The sequence below is a fragment of the Carettochelys insculpta genome, chromosome 10, assembly GCF_033958435.1.
Source record: "Carettochelys insculpta isolate YL-2023 chromosome 10, ASM3395843v1, whole genome shotgun sequence".
In the NCBI taxonomy this organism is placed as follows: domain Eukaryota; kingdom Metazoa; phylum Chordata; order Testudines; family Carettochelyidae; genus Carettochelys; species Carettochelys insculpta.
Window position 1 is genome coordinate 18,145,574 of NC_134146.1, and position 21,611 is coordinate 18,167,184.

A 21,611-nucleotide genomic window follows, 5' to 3' on the forward strand; every position below is an offset into this window, starting at 1 on the left:
TTGCAGTAAAATCCAAAAGTAGGAAATAACCATGAAAAATGCTATACTTGTGGTGTTTCCAACCCATGAGGAAGTCTGTTTTTGTGAGAATTTCAGGCCATTTTGGGAGATTCAGGAAGTAAAGATATAGTTCAGAAAAGGAACTAAACTTTGGTCTTCTTATTTCAGCCGAACCAAGAATTCGCCCCAGTGCAGTTTCTTCTTGAAGTCCGTAGTAATTTTGCCACTAACGTCAAGTGAAAGCAAAACTGAAACTTTTTTGAGATTCACCCATCACTAGTTCTTAATGCCACTTGCCTAAAAAGCAGATCAGCTAGAAATAATGCTACACAATTAACACCAACCATCACCAAGATGGGCACGCTGTATGTGGGAGAAGATGGTACATTCCAAATAGTGTTCAACACAGGTATGGAACTCTGCTGGAAATACTTAACCTCTCTGTTGACCTCAAAACACCTCTGCTGGTTTTTGTACCCAACTCAGTTTGGCCCTCTCTATTTTGATTACCATTCAAAACTAAGCCAGAATTCTTACTTACAGTTATATCAGGATCCAGGGAGAACAGATTTAGTCGTTCCATATTTCGAGAAGTTTTCACTGTTTCTTCTGTTTCTGTGATGTACTGTGGTGACAGTAATAAGTTAGTCTTCTGTATGAAGACATTTGTCTGGATACAGTTGGTATGCATTAGAAAAATGATTGATGCTTCATATGTAACAATAACACATTTCATTTTTATCTGAGGAGTACCTTCAACTTTAATTAACATCCCTGTAAGGTAGATGCATTTTAGCTCAGTTTTACAGATAGGTAAATTAAAGGCCTGGGGAGGTTAAGTAGCCTGACTAATCAATCTAGTGATGGTCCAGGAATAGTAGCAAACTTCTATGAATCTCCTTTGTCAATATATGTGGAATAATTTATCTAAAAATAAAACAGACATTTGGTTTCCATTTTTTCCAACCACAGGAATTCAGTGATATTTAAATACTATTTTGGAAATTTCAGATCAATCTGTTTCTGTTTCGTTTACAACCTGGATCTTATTTTACCCTCGGATTCATGTACGACTCTTAAGTGGGGAGTTAAGACATCCATATACTGGGGCAGAATTTAGTCCTTTATATGTATTATATTATCATTCACCCTAGAAAAATGTGTCATGGTGATTTACACTGCATATTAGATCAGCTAGACAATCACAAGCCAGTTGCATTAATTTAAAATAGATTGACAAATGTTCCTATAGTATTTTTAATCATTTGTTGCTATAACCAAAAAGAAGCTGGCATTCGCATTCTGCGTGTGTTTGTTTTTAAACAAGATCATTTTGACAGAGAAGTCTATGTCACAGACTCAGAGGAAATACATACTCCTTTCGTCCAACATTACGGTTCAGTGGATTTACAGTGAAATTAGATAGAGTAACCAGCAGTGCAAAGCGAGTTTCTTTGGAGCTTTGCAGGCAATATGGAAAATCTTGCCTTCTTGAGGGTAAAGTCTCCCAGAATATAGTGATGCTGAATAGAGAAGAGAATGAATATTTCCAGAATAAAATTACTTCAAAGGTGTAGGGTGACCATATGTCCCTAGCTCTAATATGCTGGCAAGGGGCGTCTTCCCGGCTGCAGCTGCCAAGCAACTGCAGGTCCCTGGCTGCCCCACACCTTGGGGCACTTGGAACCAGGCAACAGCTGCTCCTCGGTGTAAGTATGGGGCAATTAACCCTTTCGTTAAAATAAATCAGGATGTATTCCTGGCGCCCATAATATGGGGCTGTCATGGCCATAATGGGACAAATGGTCACTGAACGAAGGAGCCAAGTGGGAGGATATTGCCTGAAAACTCTATCATTACTTATGGCTCAAAGTTATTCCACTTCAGATAAAGATCTCTAGAGCTCTAATAGAAAATAACAGAACCACTTTCTCTTTTGCTTAAAATGCAAAATAAAATGCTGGATTTTTAAATCTCTATTTATAATAGTAGCCATATAAATTGTTTGGTGTGCATGACCAATACAGTACTTTATACCAACACAGCACAGTAAAATGTCAAGTATATTACTTTTGCAAAGTCTGGATGCAAGGTATTCTCCGAAGAATCAGTCTCCTCCTGTGGGCAATCATAATTCTCCAAAACTTCTGCAGAATCTTTAAAGAGAAAACCATTCCTGAGAACGACTATCAGATTTTTATTACACTTGCAATTAACTGCTAAGTTTAAAATCCATTTCCCATCCTATTTATTTGTATTTCATATTTTGTCACTTTTAGCATTAGGGAACTATTAAGATAATCACATTCTATAACTCTGTAGAAGAGTGGCCTTGTCAACCTTCCCAATCCTATCTTCCTCTACTGTGTATTACTGTCTCTCATTTTGCCATAAGTAAAATTAGATAGTAACAGAGAGGAAGCAGTGCTAGTCCATACACTATCAAAACAAAAAGCAGTCAAGTAGCACTTTAAAGACTAGCAAAATAGTTTATTAGGTGAGCTTTCGTGGGACAGACCCACTTCTTCAGACCATAGCCAGACCAGAACAGACTCAATATTTAAGGCACAGAGAACCAAAAACAGTATTCTTTACATGGCAAAAGTCACATCTGTATTTGTTTTGCAAAGTACCTAGCATGTTTATGATCACTGCACACATAATAAATTATCCTGCTCCTAAAGAGGGGGCCTTTACACCTCCCATCATCCTTCTTGAGGCAGCACAGGAGACCTATGCTAATACTTTGTGGCGGACCCTCACTTCATATAAACTGGTGTAGCTCCTGTGATGGATTTACACCCACTGAGGGCTAAGCCCAAACTACTGCAAGGGCTTGTTTGCTGTGGACAAATATATCCAGAATGGGGAGTTGTAGAGTAATCCTTCTGTATAGCTCTGTCGTTCTCCAGTTCCAGAACACCCTTAAAAATTTGTTTCCCTAGCCAAGTTAGCCAACTGTGGTGCACATTATACAAATTGAAACTTCATTGAGTGCACTGCAGGTAGACGGGAAGCCTTGAAAGTCTCCAGGACTCACAGAGTTCCCTCCTGCCTTGCTCTAGTCAGGTCTTCCCGGGCTCCCAGGTCCTGGCTCCACTGCAGAGAGCATGGCAATCTTGGAATCTGTGACACCAAAGCAGTCTGCATGGTAAGCTGCCCCACAAGTCATGGGTTCACAATTCTGACTATCAGTCTCTCAGGTAGGCTGCTAAAAAGTGGGGCAGTGAGCTCTCCTCCGTTGGACAACACATCACAATTGACACACACCCAGGGAACATTTTGATTTAGACAAATTGGTATTTTCCAATGCAAAATATTCCATCAGCAAATATCCTCCCAGTGCTGTTTATTATAGCCTCCAGCCACTGAGTTGTAGCTTTTTAACTCAAGCCATAGCAGCTCCTGCTTTTAGGTTCCTGGTCCAGTCAAGTTGACCTTAGGTTCCTATATCAGTCAAGATGTAGGTTATCATGTTTGTGGGAACTTAACTAACATTTGAGGTCTTCGACACGTAGGATAAGGTTTCTTTGAGCTGAGAAGTTATGTAGCCTGTTGAGGAGTGTGTGTTACACTTCTCCCTTTCTGCCCAATACACAGAGGATATCCCAGCTTTCCGCTCTTGAGCTTTAGCTTATGCTATTAAGTCTGAAAATCCCCAGGGTGTTGACCAAGAAAGTATTGTCACACAGTGAAAGGAGATTAATACACATATTCATTCACAAAGACCAGAAATAAAATGTTAGCCTATTAATGCATCAAGTGTCCATCAAAACGGAAACTTGTAACAGATGAAATTTTGCATTTCTTTCAGAAGTAAAAAATAAATATAAAAATAAAAACAGGCAAAAAAAAACAAACAAACAAACCCAGACTGGCTGGCCTCTACCATCTCAAAGTCCTTAAAACTTTCAAACTATATCAGGACAGCAAGTCACAAAGTTTACACATAAACGCATTAAATGGAAGACCACTAGGCAAGACTCAATTTGAAGAGAACAACATATACAAAGCTACCACATGACTTGCAGTGTATTACTGGTTGCTGCACCGCTCAAACTCCAAGAAAGGCCTTTGAAAATTACCCCCAAGAGTTAACTGATATTCTCAGTGAATGCAAAAGCTTTGGCGCCACTCTGTCAAAATCGATAATGCTGTAGGTACAGAATCCATCAAAAATGCTGGCAGTTAAAAAAATCTGATACCAAAAGCTGAAGGTACATTTTTTGGATTCAGCACAAAAGAGAAATGCAAGTACTTTCACTCTTACCAAGTTTTGTGTCTGTGAGATCTGTGCTTTTCCTTTCCTGAATGGTCCCCTCTGGATTTATTTGCAGGATTTTGTTGAGAGTGGATATCCAGTCATCCATGTCCTGCTCGTTTTCAGCTGCCAGCACAAAGTATGTCAGGTCATTCATTTTCAGCTCAAAGGCATGTTTCCTAAGCCTGTTATTCTGTTGTATAGAAAAAAAGAAAAAAATGAAGAGAGGAGCTATTTGCAAAAGTCTTTGAAAAATATTACGGAGAGTCATAGGTGCTGGAATTAGGGGCATGCGTCATTCCACCGCACCCCTTGGCTTGAAGGGTTTTCCACTGTACCTAGGGTTTACACTTCGGTTGAATGGCTCTCTGCTCCCCCCACTATAATAAGTGTCCCAGCAGGAAACTTAGGGCTTGTCTACATTACTGCCTTCCTTCGAAGGATGGTAATTAGGGTGTTGGGAGTTTATTAATGAAGTGCTGCCATGCATAGGCAGCACTTCATTAAGCAAATTCCACCCCGCCCCCCGCCACGACAACTTCGAAGTTTTAAACTTCGAAGTACCGGCACGCATCTAGCTGTGGCGTACCCACCGGTATTTCAAAGAGCCGGGGCAACTTCCAGGTCCCTTTATTCCTCAAAATTGAACTGAAATCAACCAACAAATCTCTCCAGAAGATCGGAAGAACTGACCACTGTGAAGAAGGCATATTAGCCTTCATGGAAAGGAGACTGGAGGAAATTCTGGTGGGATATTATCCCCTTCCACATTTTAAAAGGCTTTTTGGAGAAGTGCTAGATGCTGCTGATCAGCACATTAGAATCATTTTAAGAAAAGAAAAAGTGAATGGCATTGTTAACAAGACATGAAATAAACAACTCCGCATGACTGCAGCTTTATTCCTAAATGAAGGTTAAAAATAAATAAATTCCCAGTGTAATGGAAACCAGACTTAGAACTGGTCCATATCATCATGATGCACTTCCCGTAGATGTTTAATGCATCAGGTCAAATTATGAGAAAAATAGCTCTTCAGTTAATAGGTTGGTGAAATTGAATTAAATTTCACTATTCTCTAATGCTAATACAGGACATTTCTCTCTTTGCATTTATCAAATTAGTGAGATTTTATGTGATACTCTTATGACATCAGTTTTAAACTCTCTTCTAGCAAACCCACTTAAACACCACAGAAATCTCATTTCAGGGATGGCCCTGCTTCACGATAAAGCATTTGTAACCATTCACTGTAGCTGCTGAAGCTCATTTATTTTTTCAGCATTGCAAAAAGATTCATTTACACAAATTAAGTCACGGTTGATCTATCTGATCTTGAAGTGATACTGAAGGACCTAGCAGATTTCACCCATAAGTTAGAGTCAATTGACCAATTTAAGTCCGCGATTTCAATCTTTTTTCAGTTAAAAGTTTTAATTAAATCACATGATTGTCTCATACTAATTCTATAGCTCTCTCTATATAGTTATTTCACAGTGCATAGTATGATAAGTCCTCTCTTGATTGTTTTCTGATGCTATGTCTAAACTGCAGGCTCCTGTCAGGAGACCAGAGGTCTCTTGGTAGAAGTCTGCCACATCGGGAGCATTCTGCTGACATCCCTGCCTTCCTCGTTTCATAAAGAAGAATGGATGTCTCAGCAGACGGGGGTTTCCTGATATTTGGCTCCATGTGGATGGGCCAAATGTTGGGAAAGCCTCTCTCAACACAGCTGTCAGTGAGTAATACACAAATGCATTGCACAATTTGCATATCTTTTGCCAACAGTTCTCCGCAATCTAGACACAGCCCGAGAGTAGCTCTCAAGTCAAACACTTGGTGAAGTTAAAGCACAATTTTCTTCTAAGTAAAGGAGCTAGGATTTGGGATATGAGATCAGAATCCCAGCTAGAATAAATACATGTAATGTGATAGAATCCGACAATCTCTCTGATGATTTGGGTTATTTCTTTCAGGAGTCATTTTGTAATCTGTAGTTTAAATTGAAAGCGTTATCATTCCCAAACTGATTTTTCCCTAGAATTACTGTTTGTGAATATTTTCTAGATGTTTCAGAAAATCATAGAATCATAGAATACTAGGACTGGAAGAGACCTTGAGAGCTCATTGAGCCCAGCCCCCTGCCTTCATGGCAGGACCAAGTTCCATCTATACCATCGCTGACAGACATTTATCTAACCTGTTATTAAATATCTCCAAGGATGGAGATTATACAACCTCCCTAGGCAATTTTTCCCAGTGTTCGACCACCCTGACAGTTAAGAACTTCTTCCTAATGTCCAACCTAAACCTCCCTTGCTGCAGTTTAAGCCCATTGCTTCTTGTTCTATCCTCAAAGGTCAAGAAGAACAAGTTTTCTCCCTTCTCCTTTTGACACCCTTTTAGATACCTGAAAATCACTATCATGTCCCCTCTCAAATCTTCTTTTTTCCAAAATCTCATAGGGAAGAAAAAAAAAACATTTTTCTACCTAGCTACTTTGTAACAGAAACAATCCCCATCTTAAAACAGAGGCATGCACTTTTTTGTTATACTCCATTAGAGGCCATAATAGTAAGAAAATGCTCCCAGAATATGAATTTTTGTAAACGCTCATTCTTGGATGGTTGGTGTGACACAATGACAATATCCTATAATATCCTGGACATACCTTACAGAATGAAGATAAGCCTTACCGAAGTAATTTAAGACTTACTGCAACAGGATTAATAAATTTGGGGCAATTTATATACCTTCTCTAGCAGGGAAGAGGGTGCTAATGTACCTCCTCCAGTATCAGACTTCGAAGCCACCCCCTCAGAAAGGTGTGCCTATACTAGCTCAAACAACACTCTAGAGATGAACAGAAATAGGAAGAATTTGTGGAGAAATGCTCAGGTTTTAAGGTGCTTTGCGCCCTTTGTCTTGAGCCAATAAATGGACAGGTCCTAGTCTGCAAGAAGGGCAGCAAGGACTGTGTGCCTGTTCTGAATGGAAGCAGTGATGAACTCGTAACCACCAGGAGTCCCCTCTTGCAGGGGATTTGAAGGATTGTCTGCTCCTGCCAGAGCCCATGCTGGGATTGGCCTGAATCCTAGTAAAATGATTAGCATGTGTGTAGGTTCTTATTTATTGCACAGGGCATACTATGCAACACCTTATCATTTCAGCAATTACCTGGGGTGTCTTTTCGTGGGGGAGGGGGGGTAACAGCCCTCTTCCCCAAGAACTCTGCCACTTTAAGTCACTGGCTCCTGCCTGTCCTCTATCCAGGAGGATCGTACCACACTTTACTTATGTATCTTTGGCTCTGCTGTTTTGCTGAGTCTCCCTGCAACCCACCCTTGCCTGTCTCCAGACACTCTGACTGAAAAGCTACTTCACTCTTCTCTCTCCTCTTTCTCCCCCCCAGGATGGCTTTTCTTTGCTCTATCACCTAGGAATATTTTCCAGAGGGAAGGGAGGGGGACGGGGACACACACACACACACACACACACACACTCACTCTCTCTCTCTCTCTCTCTCTCTCTATGTGAGATTATTATAAAGAAGAAATTATCTTCCAATTTCTCTTGCGAAAAGAGAACAAAGATTATTAAAATGAATGCATCTATTGTCTGTTTTATGCTTTTTCCTTTACAGCCTCTGTTAAGATGTTTAAACAAGCAAATATCAGACTTTATTTAAACAACCAACAGGACTCACACACTGAATTTTAAAGAAATTAGGAAGGAAAACATTAACATCCACTTTTCCATATGCACTTCAAAGTCCTGGCAGGCAAATGAGAGCCAATGCAAGGCTGGCTCAAATCTATACATAATTATTATCTAGTAATAGAAAAATATACCTTCTTTCTCCATGTGTTTCTTTATTACCCTTGCACTATGGACATTGGCCTCTGAATTAAATAGAGATAACTTGAACACTTGGGGTGCGTCTACACTAGCCCCTTGTTTCTAGCTGGATGGTGAGCCCCCCACACTCTGGGGACCCCCAGGAGGCCCCCACCTCCCAGGCCAAGGGGTCACCTGAGGAGAGCCAGGGCCAGAAAAGGAGGGCCCCTCCTGGACAGAGGCCGAGGTAAAAGACCTCCTCAGCCTCTGGGCAGAGGAGGAGGTGCTGCTCCACAGCACTGGGCGGCCCTGCAATGCAGCGGCCCTTGAGCATCTGTCACTGGGGCAGCAAAGGTGGGGACCCCGCCGGGGCACAGCCCCTCAGGGCTGATCGAAGCTGAAGGAGCTGAGGCAGGCCTATAGCTGGGCCAGGGATGCCCGCAGGCAATTGAGGGCTGGGGCTGGCCCAAGGTGCCCCCATCACTGGGCATCAGAACAGCTCCTTGGCCCAAAGGACACCCCCAAGCCATTGGCGGTGGTCGACAAAAGCGAGCCCAACAGCGACCGGGAGAAGGACCCGTGTGAACAGCGGGGACGCTCAAGCCAGACCATACCTGCAGAGCCAGGGAGTGACTCAGAGGAGGAGGAGGGCCCACTCATGATCGCCACCAGCTCTGGTACTTCCAGCCAGGCCCCCTCAAGGACAGTGTCCCCAGACCTGTTCTCCGGAGGTCCAGGTAGGTTACAGGTGGATCAGGCAGCCTGGTTGGGGGGCCTATCTCATGGTCCCCTGCCCTGTCCCAGACCCAGGCATGGCATCATCCAGCACCTGCACCCATGGACAGCACCCCGGCCCTCCCAACCGGGAAGGAATGCGGGGGCCAGGCCGCAGCCAGCAATCGCCCCACAGATGAGGTCCCAGTGGGCACATGGGAGCCCCAAGGGCGGGGGGCCAGCAGGGGAGGCAGGGGTGGAGCCCCTGGGGATGGTCTGGGGATGGCAGGGGTGGCGTAGGTGGAGCCCCCCGGCCCGGGCAACGGCACTGATGGGTGGCCTCTCTCCCCGCTGTGTCTCCACAGCATCATCCTCTGACGGCTGGACCACACCCACACCACCTTGCGATAGAGCCAGAGAACCCTCCTTCTCATCGCCCAGGCTGCAGCCTGCCCAGCCCTGGAGGGCCCGACGGTGATGCCTTTATGACCCTCAGGAGGCAGCGGAGGCCCACACTGCAGCCATCCAGGAGCAGACTGCCGTGCTCTGGGAGTGGCTGCAGATGGAGCGGGAGGACAGGGCCTGGTGGAGGAAGGTCTGAGCTGAGACGGCCACAGCACTCCGATTGACGGCCCCCTGCTGGCCTCCCTCGCCGCCTTCGTCCCCTCCTGCCACGCCCGAACCTGCCCCCGAACTCAGCACCCTCATACCACCCACCCTCACCCCATCCACCTGGCTCACCCTGGGCCGCTGCCTGATTGCCAGTGCAAGCCGGGAGAAAATCTCCCCCCCCCAGCCTCCCCAGCGCCCTGTCCCCCCGCCACACCCAGCCCACCCCGTCCCTTAGCCCCTGGCCAATCCTACCTCCCCATGCTGCCAGCCCTCTCCTGGCCCCAACAGGGCCCCTGCACCCGGGGCAGCAAGGGCCCCTGTACCTGCCAGGGGTCTCACAACCCCCCACGCCCATGGGGAAATAGGCCCACCCATGCCTGTGGCCCCGGCCATGGGGGCATGCCCCTGCCTCATTGTATATAGTTCTCCCCTGTTCCCCCCATATTTAGCTCCCATAGGAAGGCCCCCCACCATTTTTCCAGAGCTGTTTATTTACATGTATATAGTTGACCCCCAGTTAATAAACCCTTTTTTGAGCACCCCAGTGTCCCCTGTGTTTGTGGGGGCATGCTGCAGGGTGGGAGTGAGCCAAATGCCAGGTGGAGGTCAGCGTGGCTCCTGCTTGAAGGCCTCCCGGAGGGTTTCCCAAACCCTAACCCCTTCTTGATGTGCCTGGCGGCACGGAGCCATGGGAGCCATTGACACAGCTCCAGGAATGTCTGCTTTGTCATCCTAAAGTTCTCGAGCCACCTTTCATCATCCCACTAGCCCAGTACGAGCCTCTCCCACCACTCCCCACTGCTGGGATGGCTCCAGAGGCACCGTGGGGGATGGGGAATGGGTGGCAGTTGCCCTGTTGCCAGGGCCTGCAGGACCCCAGTGGAGGGGTAGGTGGGCTCCAGGGCATCCACCGCGCCCAGGATGGCAATCACCACCTGGGTCCCGATGTGGGTGTGGGCATTGGCCTTGGGCAACTGCTGTTGCTCCATTCTCCTCCCATTCTTGGAGCATGGTCCACGCAGTGCTGTGTACTGCTCTGTGGTGCTCTGTGTGTGCAGGGTGGGAGTGTTTGGGAGGGGCACTTTAAGGAGGCTGCTGGCTGTGGGACGCGGAAGGGCTTGTTGGTCACGTGGCCCCGCGCGTGGTGCTTCCTAGCTGCTTATTTCGAAAGAGCCCGCGTTGCTGTGTGGTCACTCCCTTTCAAAGAATGGGGGAGTTCTTTCGAGATAGCAGATTGGTGCAACAATCGGTTTTGTGTGTGTAGCCGCGCTATTTCAAAATCCCTTATTTTGATTTTGTTTTTCGATGTTCCCCCTTTCGTAGTTTCTTTGTGGTGTAGACACAGCCTTGAAGTTCTTTAATACTTCCTTCTGGAAGAGATCTCAGAGAGATTTAGAAACAAGGAGCCAAAGATGAGCTAGCAGTGAAATACCAGGCTTAGCCCAATGCCTACAGGGTCATTCCCCTAAAATCACAGGGTTGTTACAAAGGTGAATCTAAGTTAGCTTAGAGATGATGTTATTTCCACTGACTTCTGGCCATTTCAATATGTGTGCTATACCGGCTCAGAACCTCAGGCCAGGTCTACATCGGAGGGAAACATTTATTTAAGATATAGCACTGCAGCTAGGCGACTTGCATGGCTGGACTCGACCTATCTTAAATTGATTTTTGCCGCTGTCCCCACAGTGGCAAGTCAATGTGAGGAACTCTCCCATCAACTTGCCTTACTGCTCATGACTGCGAGGAGTACTAGGGTCGATGGCAGCATCGATTTCAATCTTCCAGTAACAATAGCCATGCCCTCACTTTCCTCTCACTAACTCAGAGTAAACCAGCAGCCACGAGGCGACAGTGGTATGAAACCAATGTAGAGCAGGAGGAGAGTCAGGGCATGAGCCTCCTTCAAACTTAGAAATACACGATCACACTCATTGGACCCAGTCATCCTCACTTACCGCAGCTTCACACCAGACCTTGTCCTCTGCATCTGTCCCCCTCCCCTCCATTCATCAAGCTCTGCAAGTGGTGGTGGGGAATAAAGACTGATGATTTTCCTCACACTCACCCCTCCCACCTTTCCCTAGTGCAGATAGCTCATGAGTATATCCGCTCCATCCTGATTGTCTCCGTTATGGAAGGGGAGAGGTAATGTCTCAGCTCCCATCTGCCCAGCAGCCATAGAGACTGGCCTCCAATGATGGATATGTGGTGAAAAAAAAATTTAGGGCTAGAACCGAAAGCTCTAGAGAGCTTGCAGAAAACTTGCTGCTTGACAGGGCAGGCCAAAGTCAGAAACTCAGACCCTGCATCCAGAAGCGGGAGATTAAGCAGGTCTAATTCCAAAGTATCTATCTCCTGACCTATTCTTTTAACATTTAGGCAGAAATGCTAGAAATCTCTTCAGCTCCACTGTTCTTGAGATGTTTGATACCTAGGGTTCCCTCTGGCAGGGATCTGGGAAAAGAGACACATTCTGGTTTTGGATGTCCAAAGTCATTTTGGTGGTATAGATACTGAGGGCTAACTCCGAGGTTCTGATTGAGACTTGTGCATCACTGGTGTTCCCTCTAATTTTTTCCATTTATAGGTAGAATGTATTTTGTTACGGGTCCTGAGGCATGAGTGGAGGTATACCACCAACAGAAACACTTGCTGCCCATTGTGAGTGGCTGTGGAAGCTCTGCTAATCAGCTTGGCAGCACCTGAATCTCTCCTGAGAGGCTGCCCAAGTGCTCAGCTTACAGGGAACATGGACCTACACTCCCAGCAAACTGGAATAAAGCACTCCTTCTCAAGGCTTACTGAGGCACTTGGCAAACTCACGCCACCAATGAGGCAGCAAAAATTCACAAGCATAGATGAAGAACATAAAACATCAACTAACAGCAGAGAGTCAGTAACTGACATTAACTAAACAGCCCTGAATCTACTCTCACCACACGTATCTTCAAAATAAAACATCAGTCAGATTTCTCATATGTCTTGATCACTGAGATAAAAATCCATGCACTACACAGCTATTAGGGCGCCTTTTATGTAGTTTTAAAAGTTTCTATTTTAATCTTCTTAGAAATAACAGGTGAAAAACTTAACATTTTTACAACAAGCTCTACGAAAGTCACTGCTCTTGGCCTTTGGTATATTAAAATATTAATATTCTTTGTAACACTTCATCTCCCTCCAACAATTTTGTTGTTTTGTACTTTTCCACAGATGTATTCAACAGCTCAGTCTTCAAAGACAAATATCCAAATCATAATTTGCCCACACTCCGTGCCTAATAAAACCAAGCTATCCATGACTGCAAGAAGGGCTGAAGAATGCAACACCTGCAGAGGTAGGAGCTTTGTATGTGGACTGCTTCACACCTACTTGGCATGGACACTGACAAATTTAGTGATTCTCTATTATGTATTTGATACTCTCAGCCAGAGCAGAGATGGACTAGCTTGATGGCAAATGGTAATTTTTTTCCCACTCTGAAGGGAACAGAAGGGTAGTCTGAATTATTATGTTTCTGCCCTGAAGACTCTCATGGAGGACATGATTCTGTCTCTTTTCTTTCTCAACACTGATGTGATGCTGTTGAGGGTGTGGGGATGGGGGTAGCCTGGTAATATAGATTTCAATGCCTCCGATGGTGCTCAGGTCTGCCTCACTATCTCACCGGACTCAGATGGTGCACTTGACTACCTTTGCCAAGTGCCCAGATGGCATTTGGGTTTTCATGAGGACCAGCTGACTGTAACTTGGCCTTGACTCAGATAATTTGCCTGCCTACTGATATGCAGGTAGTAGCAGTGTTCTCTGTAGGCTGAGTACTTGGGCCCAGGATGGATTTAAATGCCGCCTAGCTGATTAGCAACATGCCCACAATGCCCACAGACAGCTGGATGGGTTTCTACTGGTGGTGTACATCTGCACATGCCTCAGTGCGCATAACAAAATTTGTTCTGCCCACGAATGTAAAAATTTAGAGGGATGATTGGGCAACAGTGGTTATGCTTGGCCTGGTGCATTGGAACTTGCAGGCCTGCTTTGAGGTTGCAATACATTTAAGGCACATGCTTGTTTTATTTATAATTGTGGACGGTTTTATTTCTTTCTGGAATGGGGTGGGTTCACCAGGGTTCCCTCATCAGAACTGAAATCCAACTCATGATCTACTGCCTAAGCCTTTACACAGACAGAATGTACAGGGATTCCCATATTCCCAATCAGGGACGACTGCATTAGAGCCATCTGCCCCTCCATGCCAGCACATTCACACAATGGAAGAGTAGATCACTGCATGCCTGCCTTCGTACTGCCAGGTGCCAGGCTGATACACAGAACTTGCCTGCAGCGCACAGGGGAAATGGACCGCCACAAGCACAGCTAGCGCAACTATGTGAGGTGAAGTAATATATGGAACTTTGAGCAGTCATTTGTCATCAGGGTGAATTCCATCCACTTTCTGCTGTTTTTTCCTACTGCAAAGGCCCTGTGTCAAAATAATCCAGCCTTCCAACCACACAGAGCTACAGGTGTCAGCTGGAAAGGTTTGTTTCAGATCAACTCCAACCTGAAGCAGTACTATGCTCTACTCCAGATGCTGAGCCACCTTTAAACCACCCCAGCCTTTCCTGCTTCAGAAGCAATGGAGCAGATACATGTGCCAAGCTCAGATTCTTCTACCTGGCAACATGATGTGCTACATCAGACTGGACTTTCTCTCACCAGAAGCTACTTCTTGTCAAAAACAATAAGAAATCCTGTGGCACCTTATAGACTAACAGACATTTTGGAGCATAAGCTTTCATGGGCAAAGACCCGCTTCGTCAAATGCATGAGTGACTCCAGCATCTGGCAAAGTGGGTCTCTGCCCACGAAAGCTTGTGCTCCAAAATGTCTGTTAGTCTATAAGGTGCCACAGGACTTGTTGTTTTTGAAGATACAGATTAACACGGCTACCTCTCTGGTACTTCTTGTCAAGGAAAAGAAATCAGATCAAAACACAGGAAAAAGTTGTCAGAGAAAAGGTAGATTTTATAGTCTGAACCTTCAAAAATACAATCACAGATTCGCAATGCAAATGTCTTACCAAGCTATCAGTCTAGGACTAAGGCAGGCTGTAGCAGGCCTGCCCCCTTTAAGATGCTTCATTATCTCAGTACTTATCAGAATATTAGTCACCAATCCACAAAGGTTAAGCCTCACCTTTGTATGGCGTTCACTACAGTCAATGGGATTCTGCATGGATATGTCTTTCCACATAGATCCTACTGCTGAACCAGTAGGGCCAACACCCACCATGGATGCAGGGCAAGGTGGGAGGGAGGTAGGAAGGGTGCGGCCAAGGACAGAAGGGGTGGGGAGTAGGGTAATCGGCCTTTAACCCTACTCAGACTGCAGCATTCACCCCCCACTTCAAAGTCACACAAAGTGGCAGACCAGTCCTGATGCAGTGTTTCCAAGAGGCCTGGAGCTCCAGACACTGCTACTGCCAAAGCAGCAGTGGCAGTGGTCAGAGCTCAGGGTCCCTACGAAACATCAGACCACTGTGAATCCACCCCCTTTACGCCCTCTCCTGCCCATCGGCAGACCTGTGCAGGACCAGAGCCATTTAGATAATTCGTATTAATGTGTACCAATGCCTCTTTGTAATATTTCTATTTTTATACGAAACATGGCTTTACTTCTGTCCTTCTTATATTGGTGTAAATCAAGAATAACTCTCTGAAATTAGTGGAGTTGATGAATGAGTTGATCAATGCAAGTGAGGCCAGTATCAAACTTACACATACAGTCTCGTATTTGACCTGCATAATTCTTATCTGCCCCCTTTTTTTTTTTTTTTTAACATTCAGAACCCTTAAATAGAATGTGTAATTAAGAACATAAAGCCAGATTCAGCAGAGCTTTTCACAAAAGACAACAGAGTTTACAACCATTAACGTAAGCTGAGGACTGGACCCACAATGGCTTTCCCAGATAATAGAAAGAAATGAAATGTATCTAACCTGCACAACTCCCGTACAGGAATCCAAAAATATACACCCCTTTGGTTCCTTTGATATCTTCTCGTCTTTGTAAAAATTCATAATGTATGAGTTATCTGACAACTGCGTCAGCTGGAAGTAGCGCTTTTTGAAGGACTGCAGTGAAAACAAAACCACAATTGCTGTGCTATGAATTGTTTTCATAGACATTTTATTCAAACAGTTTAAATCATACCCCATGGCTAACTGCATTTCTGCAGATGATAGTCACGTCCACTTTCCAATCAGTTAGTACCATTTTAAGAAACCTAATTTGAAATGAAAAGAGCTAAATGACAGTTGAAAACATTAGCACCCCTGCTGGTGTTAGCGGGAGGGGGAACTTTGGGAGATTAAAGCCAAGCAGAACAAAGAAGAACAAGATGTTCCCTTACCCGAACAGTAATGCTATTGTTTACAGTACTGTTGAAATTCCCTTTAAAAAGCCAGCCAAACTTGAAAACACCTGTTCCAAATCCTCCACCACCACCGCCGCCTTTTGAAGACGAGTGGGATGTGGTATCCTATACAAAAGGCATCATAAATGTTATATTGACAACAGGAAACAATGCATCTGAATATCTGCTTCCTCTTAAAAATACAATCTTCACATACTATTCAAAACTACTTTATCAATTCTTCCACTGGGCACACGATAATGTTAGAGACAAAGCTTTTTCATTACATCTAGAATTAGCTAATACATGAAACATTCCATAGATGATAATGAGATTCTGTTATCATTACTTATTTGATGTTTAATGAATAAATAACTTAGCAGTGTGTGGGGGGGGAATCAGTATACTTACTTCATCTTTATCAACATCTTCATGATCAATTTCAAAGGAATGTGAAGGCAATTTCTCAAGTCTATAATCATTTCTAGGGCAAGAAAAATGCTTATTAATTTTCAGCTTCATAAATGGAAGAGAGTATTCTTTTTAATGTGGCTGCTATTTTGCAGATGCTAACCTGCTGGGACACGTTGAAATATATCTAATACGGGACTGCTGTGAGCTTCTGTAAGAAATGCCTTTTGAAAGTGCAGCACTTTTAATCCCTACTTGGAATCCCTCTGGTCTTTATAACCGGAAAGAACAATCAGAAATCCCAAATTATCAAAGATTTTGGATCACTTCCCTGACAAAAAGAAACATGACAGCTGGTACTGAGGGAAAGAGGGGATCAATTGCTTCACTACCATTTTTGTGAAAACAGTTATCTTCTTTCCTCTGAAAAATTCAGTATTTGATTTTTAGCGTATCTAGTCTCATTACAATTCCCACCGAACAATATGATACTGCCACACTGATGGTTCACATATTTACTTTCACAAGGTTGAAGGTTCTCAGACATTAAGACTTATTGATGAGTGCCACAAAATAATTAAGCAATCTGGTCCTGGTCATACTAAACATATAAGTGCGCACAGCACTCTATGCACCTTAGTAGTCCAACTGACAGCTGGCTCACTTAGCACCATTCAGGATCAAGCCCTACGTCCCAGTCAGACAGCCACACAATATAATTTGATGGATGTTTTTAATAGAAAACAAAACTAATTTAAATGTTTGTTGCCATCAAATGGATATATTCAAATGGTTCTATTTTGTCCAAGGTCATCACTTTGAAAACCACTTTGAATATTAAGTGGCAAAGTTTGAAACTGGTCATCGTAACTGGTCACCAAGCCCCATAATTAGTATAAAGAAAAATATATTTACAGAATCCACAGTAATACACAGCAATTTAAAAAACCCACAACATACTAAGCAATTTGAAAAAGATTTTAAAAACAAACAGCAAGTCAACAATAATCAAACTACTAAGGAAACAAACAAGTAAAAATTCACAAATAACATACTCATTAATTATTTCCTTCCCTAAAGAACCTCATCCTGGGCTAACTTTACCCCAAATATATATCTGATATCCCTAGCTCACATAATGTCAAATTCTTTTTGCAGTAACTGCAGTGCAGTTTCAAAGGGTGGTCTGTGAAGGATAATAAAAGAAGGGGGCTTTGGTCTTTTTTTGGATTCTTTTTGGAAAGGGTTCAGAAAAAACAAACAAACAATTTACTTCTTGTTTTAAACATCAGCAAACCAGTTCCTGTTTTAACTGTAACAGCTTCTTATAAATGAAGTGGCAACATTACAATAGCTAAGAGAGTGAAAGTGGAGCAATGGAGAAAGTAAGAGTGTTATTTAACCAGGCTGTTTAAAACTCTTTGGTTTCATTTTTTTTTCTTTGCAATATAAGTTAAAGATTCCAAACCTGTCACCTAAGGGGTTCATATTCTGAATAAATACCCCACAGACCTTCTGGAGTTTATCTGCTATAATCAGAGAAGACCAGATTAAAGATTCTAAATACTTCTAGCACAACAATCATGCTCTAACAAAATAAACAAAGTTTTAAAGCTTTAGTACATTATAAAACTGGGTGCGGGGAGAGGGAAAGCAGAAGTCTATTTTTTTTCAAATGCTTTGCAAGTCACTTTTAATAAATACTCTCAGTACCTTATCAAACTGCTCCCTTCCTTGCTCACAGGAGATCTGCATTTATCTGCTGTTTAGTGCTGAAAATTTACCTTTAAATGTTCTTGCAGAAATATGGATACCCAAACAGACTAAAGAGCTTTTGGAAATGCAAATGGCTAGCAAGATTCAGACATATTGGTTCTAGCTAATACATTTTCACTTTAGAATACAATGTACAGTATTAACAAAATCAGTTATTTACTTATCGAACCAAGTAACAGTTATTTGATCTTTTTGTTTTTGAGAAAGATCTGAGAGATCAACAGAATTCCTGTTTTGTTACATCTTTAGATAATATTCTTAAGCTTCTGCCCAATTCCTGCAGTCCAATAGCTAAGTGGGCAAGCCTAGTTAGGCAAGGCGTGTGTGACTATCTGGGTGCTGGGAAGCAGGTGGGCCTAAGCCCACCTCGTGCCAAGACCCCTCCCCCAAAGCATGCGTGAGTAGCCCTTTCCCTGTTTCTCAGGAAGTGTGCGGAGCTGTATTAACTACTGCCACGACTGAGCTTCTTCCAACTCTTCAGGAGGCATTATGAATGCTATGGCCTACACAGGCCCATCCTGAGTGAATCCAAGGGATGCCAAGATAGTACCATCTAACTCAGGAAAGTTGAAGCCCTGCTCCCTTCTGCACCAGCTGGCAAAACATAGCATATGCTGAACACTTTTAAAGCACTTGCTGATCCATGGTGTACTCCCATAGCAACTGCAGACTAATCCTTGCTGAGCTAAACAGAAGTCCCCTAGATGCTCCCTCAATGGCTAGTCCTGAATGTCCATCCAATCAATGCTGGTTGTATCACATTCATCAGCAGAAGTCATTCATCCTATCTTTACGTGAAACCTCTTTAGTTAACTCTTCAGGACCAGCAGAAAGAACCTCATGTGTCAGGGAGCGACCTTGTCTCTTCTCTCTTGCACAAACTCCATAAACTCCAACTAAATAGCCATATAAAGATGAAGAACCTCGAGTAATTATGTCTGAATTGCTAAACATGAAATATGCGGAGTTAACAGCAAATGAAGAAGAGAACCCTATTAATGAGCTGAAAGTCGGTAACATGTTTCCTCCATACTCACTAAGCAAAAAGCAAAAGAGAGCAGAAAACACATAGATGTGTCAAAAAAGACAGTGAGTGAATGGACATCAAAGCACCATTGAGTGTAGCTCATGGAATGGTCTGCAGAAAACCTCAAAGAAGCAACATATCCAGAGGTAAATTACTGTTTTGCATAAAGTCATCTCACACTCCGGTAAATACATCTTTGTTTTAACAATTTTCTCACTGGAGTTTTTAAATATTGTATCAAGTTATTTTATGTATCATTATACTAAGCCTTGTTATATAGAAATTTAGTATTCTTTTAATTTATAAGGTAGAAACTTTGTATTGTCTGTTCACAAAGGAATTTTCTATCTTTTCATATAGAAAGTAGAACCTTTGTATTAAGTATTTTTACATAGAAATGCTTTATTTTGTAGAATAGTTCCTAGCAGTAGGTAAGGTAAAGAAAACCTCTTTGTACCGTTTATTTTTGGATTGCTTAATTGATTGCCCTGTTGAGTGAATGAGATGTGAATGGATAAGGCATGGAAGATGGGCACCTTCAGGTATTGCAAGGGTTGGAGAAGGGATAGAAGCTAGACCTAAGGCCAATGAGAAGAAAAATGGAACCTGTGAAGTGGGCCCATTGAAAGAAGATCGGACATACGGACACCTTGGCCAACACCAGCAAGTGACTGCTTCTGGAAGTACCACCCAGAAGACGATGATGCAGATGTCTAAATGCATATTCATAAGATTGCCCTTCCAGATTATGCATATGCATGAGATGACTAACTGGTGTCAACATGCATGAGAGAAAGGTCACCGTAAATGGAAGTAATCTTGCACAGGGACCCCGGGTTTGTCTTGTCAGCACTGAAGCATTGATCCAGATCGGCAGGAGCCTGGCTCCACCCCTCCCGAATCTAACTCATCTGGTCAGTGCAGTTAGGAGGAGCAACTACTGATAACAGCAACAAGACAGGTGTGTTTGTGTGTGTGTTATGTGTGAATGTAATATATCATACGCATACAATGAGTGTTGATTGCTATACGTGTATTACCAATAAATGTGGTGTTCTGCCTTCTCCCCCTGAAAAGATCCCGTGCAGTACTCTTCAGTACAACACACCGGGGACTATCCCTGGTGTAACATACTGAATTACCTGGAGCTTTGAGAGGGAGGAATTGGGCCCCCAAGGGTATACTTCAGGCAATATACAACCATAATTACAACTACTTCCCAGTAGAAAGTGCTATTTTTAGAACAGGGAAGTTTTCAGCCCGTCGAAAAGTGCTTCCCATGCAGCTATCAATCTGTATGGTGCATGAATGTGTGAAATGACAAACTCCTCTGAGGTAAGTGAGGGCCTCATGGGAGAACTGGTCATAGGGGCAGGGCCAACCCGAGGAGGTGTGGGACATGAGACAACCCACTCCCTTTCCACAGAACTTGCCTTGCTCCACCTCTTCCTGAACCTGCTTTGCCCTTGCTTCACACCCACAATACCCCTACATCCAAGTACGTGCCTCTGTTTGCCCACCCCACCTCTTCCGGCCCCTGCTCCCACCCCACCCCTACTCTGCTGCTTCCCAAAAGCCCCACATTCCTCTCCCAAGCAATGCAGTGAGCTGACAAGGTGCAGCAGTGTGGAGCTGGTGGTTCTGCCTCTGGTGCCAGTGCCACCCAGGCCCACTGAAGTGAAGCCCCAGCCCCACCGCACAAGGCACAAGGCCTGTAGCCTCAAAACAATCCAAAGGCAGGCAAAAGTGTAAGAGACAACGTTTGATTTGAGTTATTATAGGGCAGTAGAACTGGAAGAGACCTCAACAGGTCATCAAGTCCAGTCCCCTGCCCTCATGGGCTACGTCTACACGTGCAGCCGACATCGAAATAGTCTATTTCGATGAATAACGTCTACACGTCCTCCAGGGCCAGCAACGTCGATGTTCAACTTCGACGTTGCTCAGCCCAACATCGAAATAGGCGCAGCGAGGGAACGTCTACACGTCAAAGTAGCACACGTCGAAATAGGGATGCCAGGCACAGCTGCAGACAGGGTCACAGGGCGGACTCAACAGCAAGCCGCTCCCTTAAAGGGCCCCTCCCAGACACAGTGGCACTAAACAACACAAGATACACAGAGCTGACAACTGGTTGCAGACCCTGTGCCTGCAGCATAGATCCCCAGCTGCCGCAGAAGCAGCCAGAAGCCCTGGGCTAAGGGCTGCTGCCCACGGTGACCATAGAGCCCCGCAGGGGCTGGAGAGAGAGCATCTCTCAACCCCCCAGCTGATGGCCGCCATGGAGGACCCAGCAATTTCGACGTTGCGGGATGCGGATCGTCTACACGGTCCCTACTTCGACGTTGAACGTCGAAGTAGGGCGCTATTCCTATCTCCTCATGAGGTTAGCGACTTCGACGTCTCGCCGCCTAACGTTGAAGTTAACTTTGAAATAGCGCCCGACGCATGTAGACACGACGGGCGCAATTTCGAAGTTGGTGCCGCTACTTCGAAGTAGCGTGCACGTGTAGACGCAGCTATGGTGGGCTAAGCACCATCTATATCATTGCTG

The 21,611-nt window shown here is 44.2% G+C and overlaps 1 protein-coding gene across 2 annotated transcripts in view; it reads right to left on the reverse strand.

Annotated features, from left to right (window-relative positions):
- DOCK10 (dedicator of cytokinesis 10) overlaps positions 1–21,611 on the reverse strand; it is a 245,706-nt gene that overhangs the window by 110,843 nt on the left and 113,252 nt on the right. For both annotated transcript variants that reach the window (XM_075003810.1, XM_075003811.1), the window contains exons 5-10: positions 16,255–16,327; positions 15,841–15,969; positions 15,428–15,562; positions 4,271–4,454; positions 2,071–2,156; positions 542–625 (exon numbers count right to left, since the gene is read on the reverse strand). In XM_075003810.1, the coding sequence (XP_074859911.1) occupies positions 542–625; positions 2,071–2,156; positions 4,271–4,454; positions 15,428–15,562; positions 15,841–15,969; positions 16,255–16,327 (691 nt within the window). The remainder of the gene's footprint in view (positions 1–541; positions 626–2,070; positions 2,157–4,270; positions 4,455–15,427; positions 15,563–15,840; positions 15,970–16,254; positions 16,328–21,611) is intronic.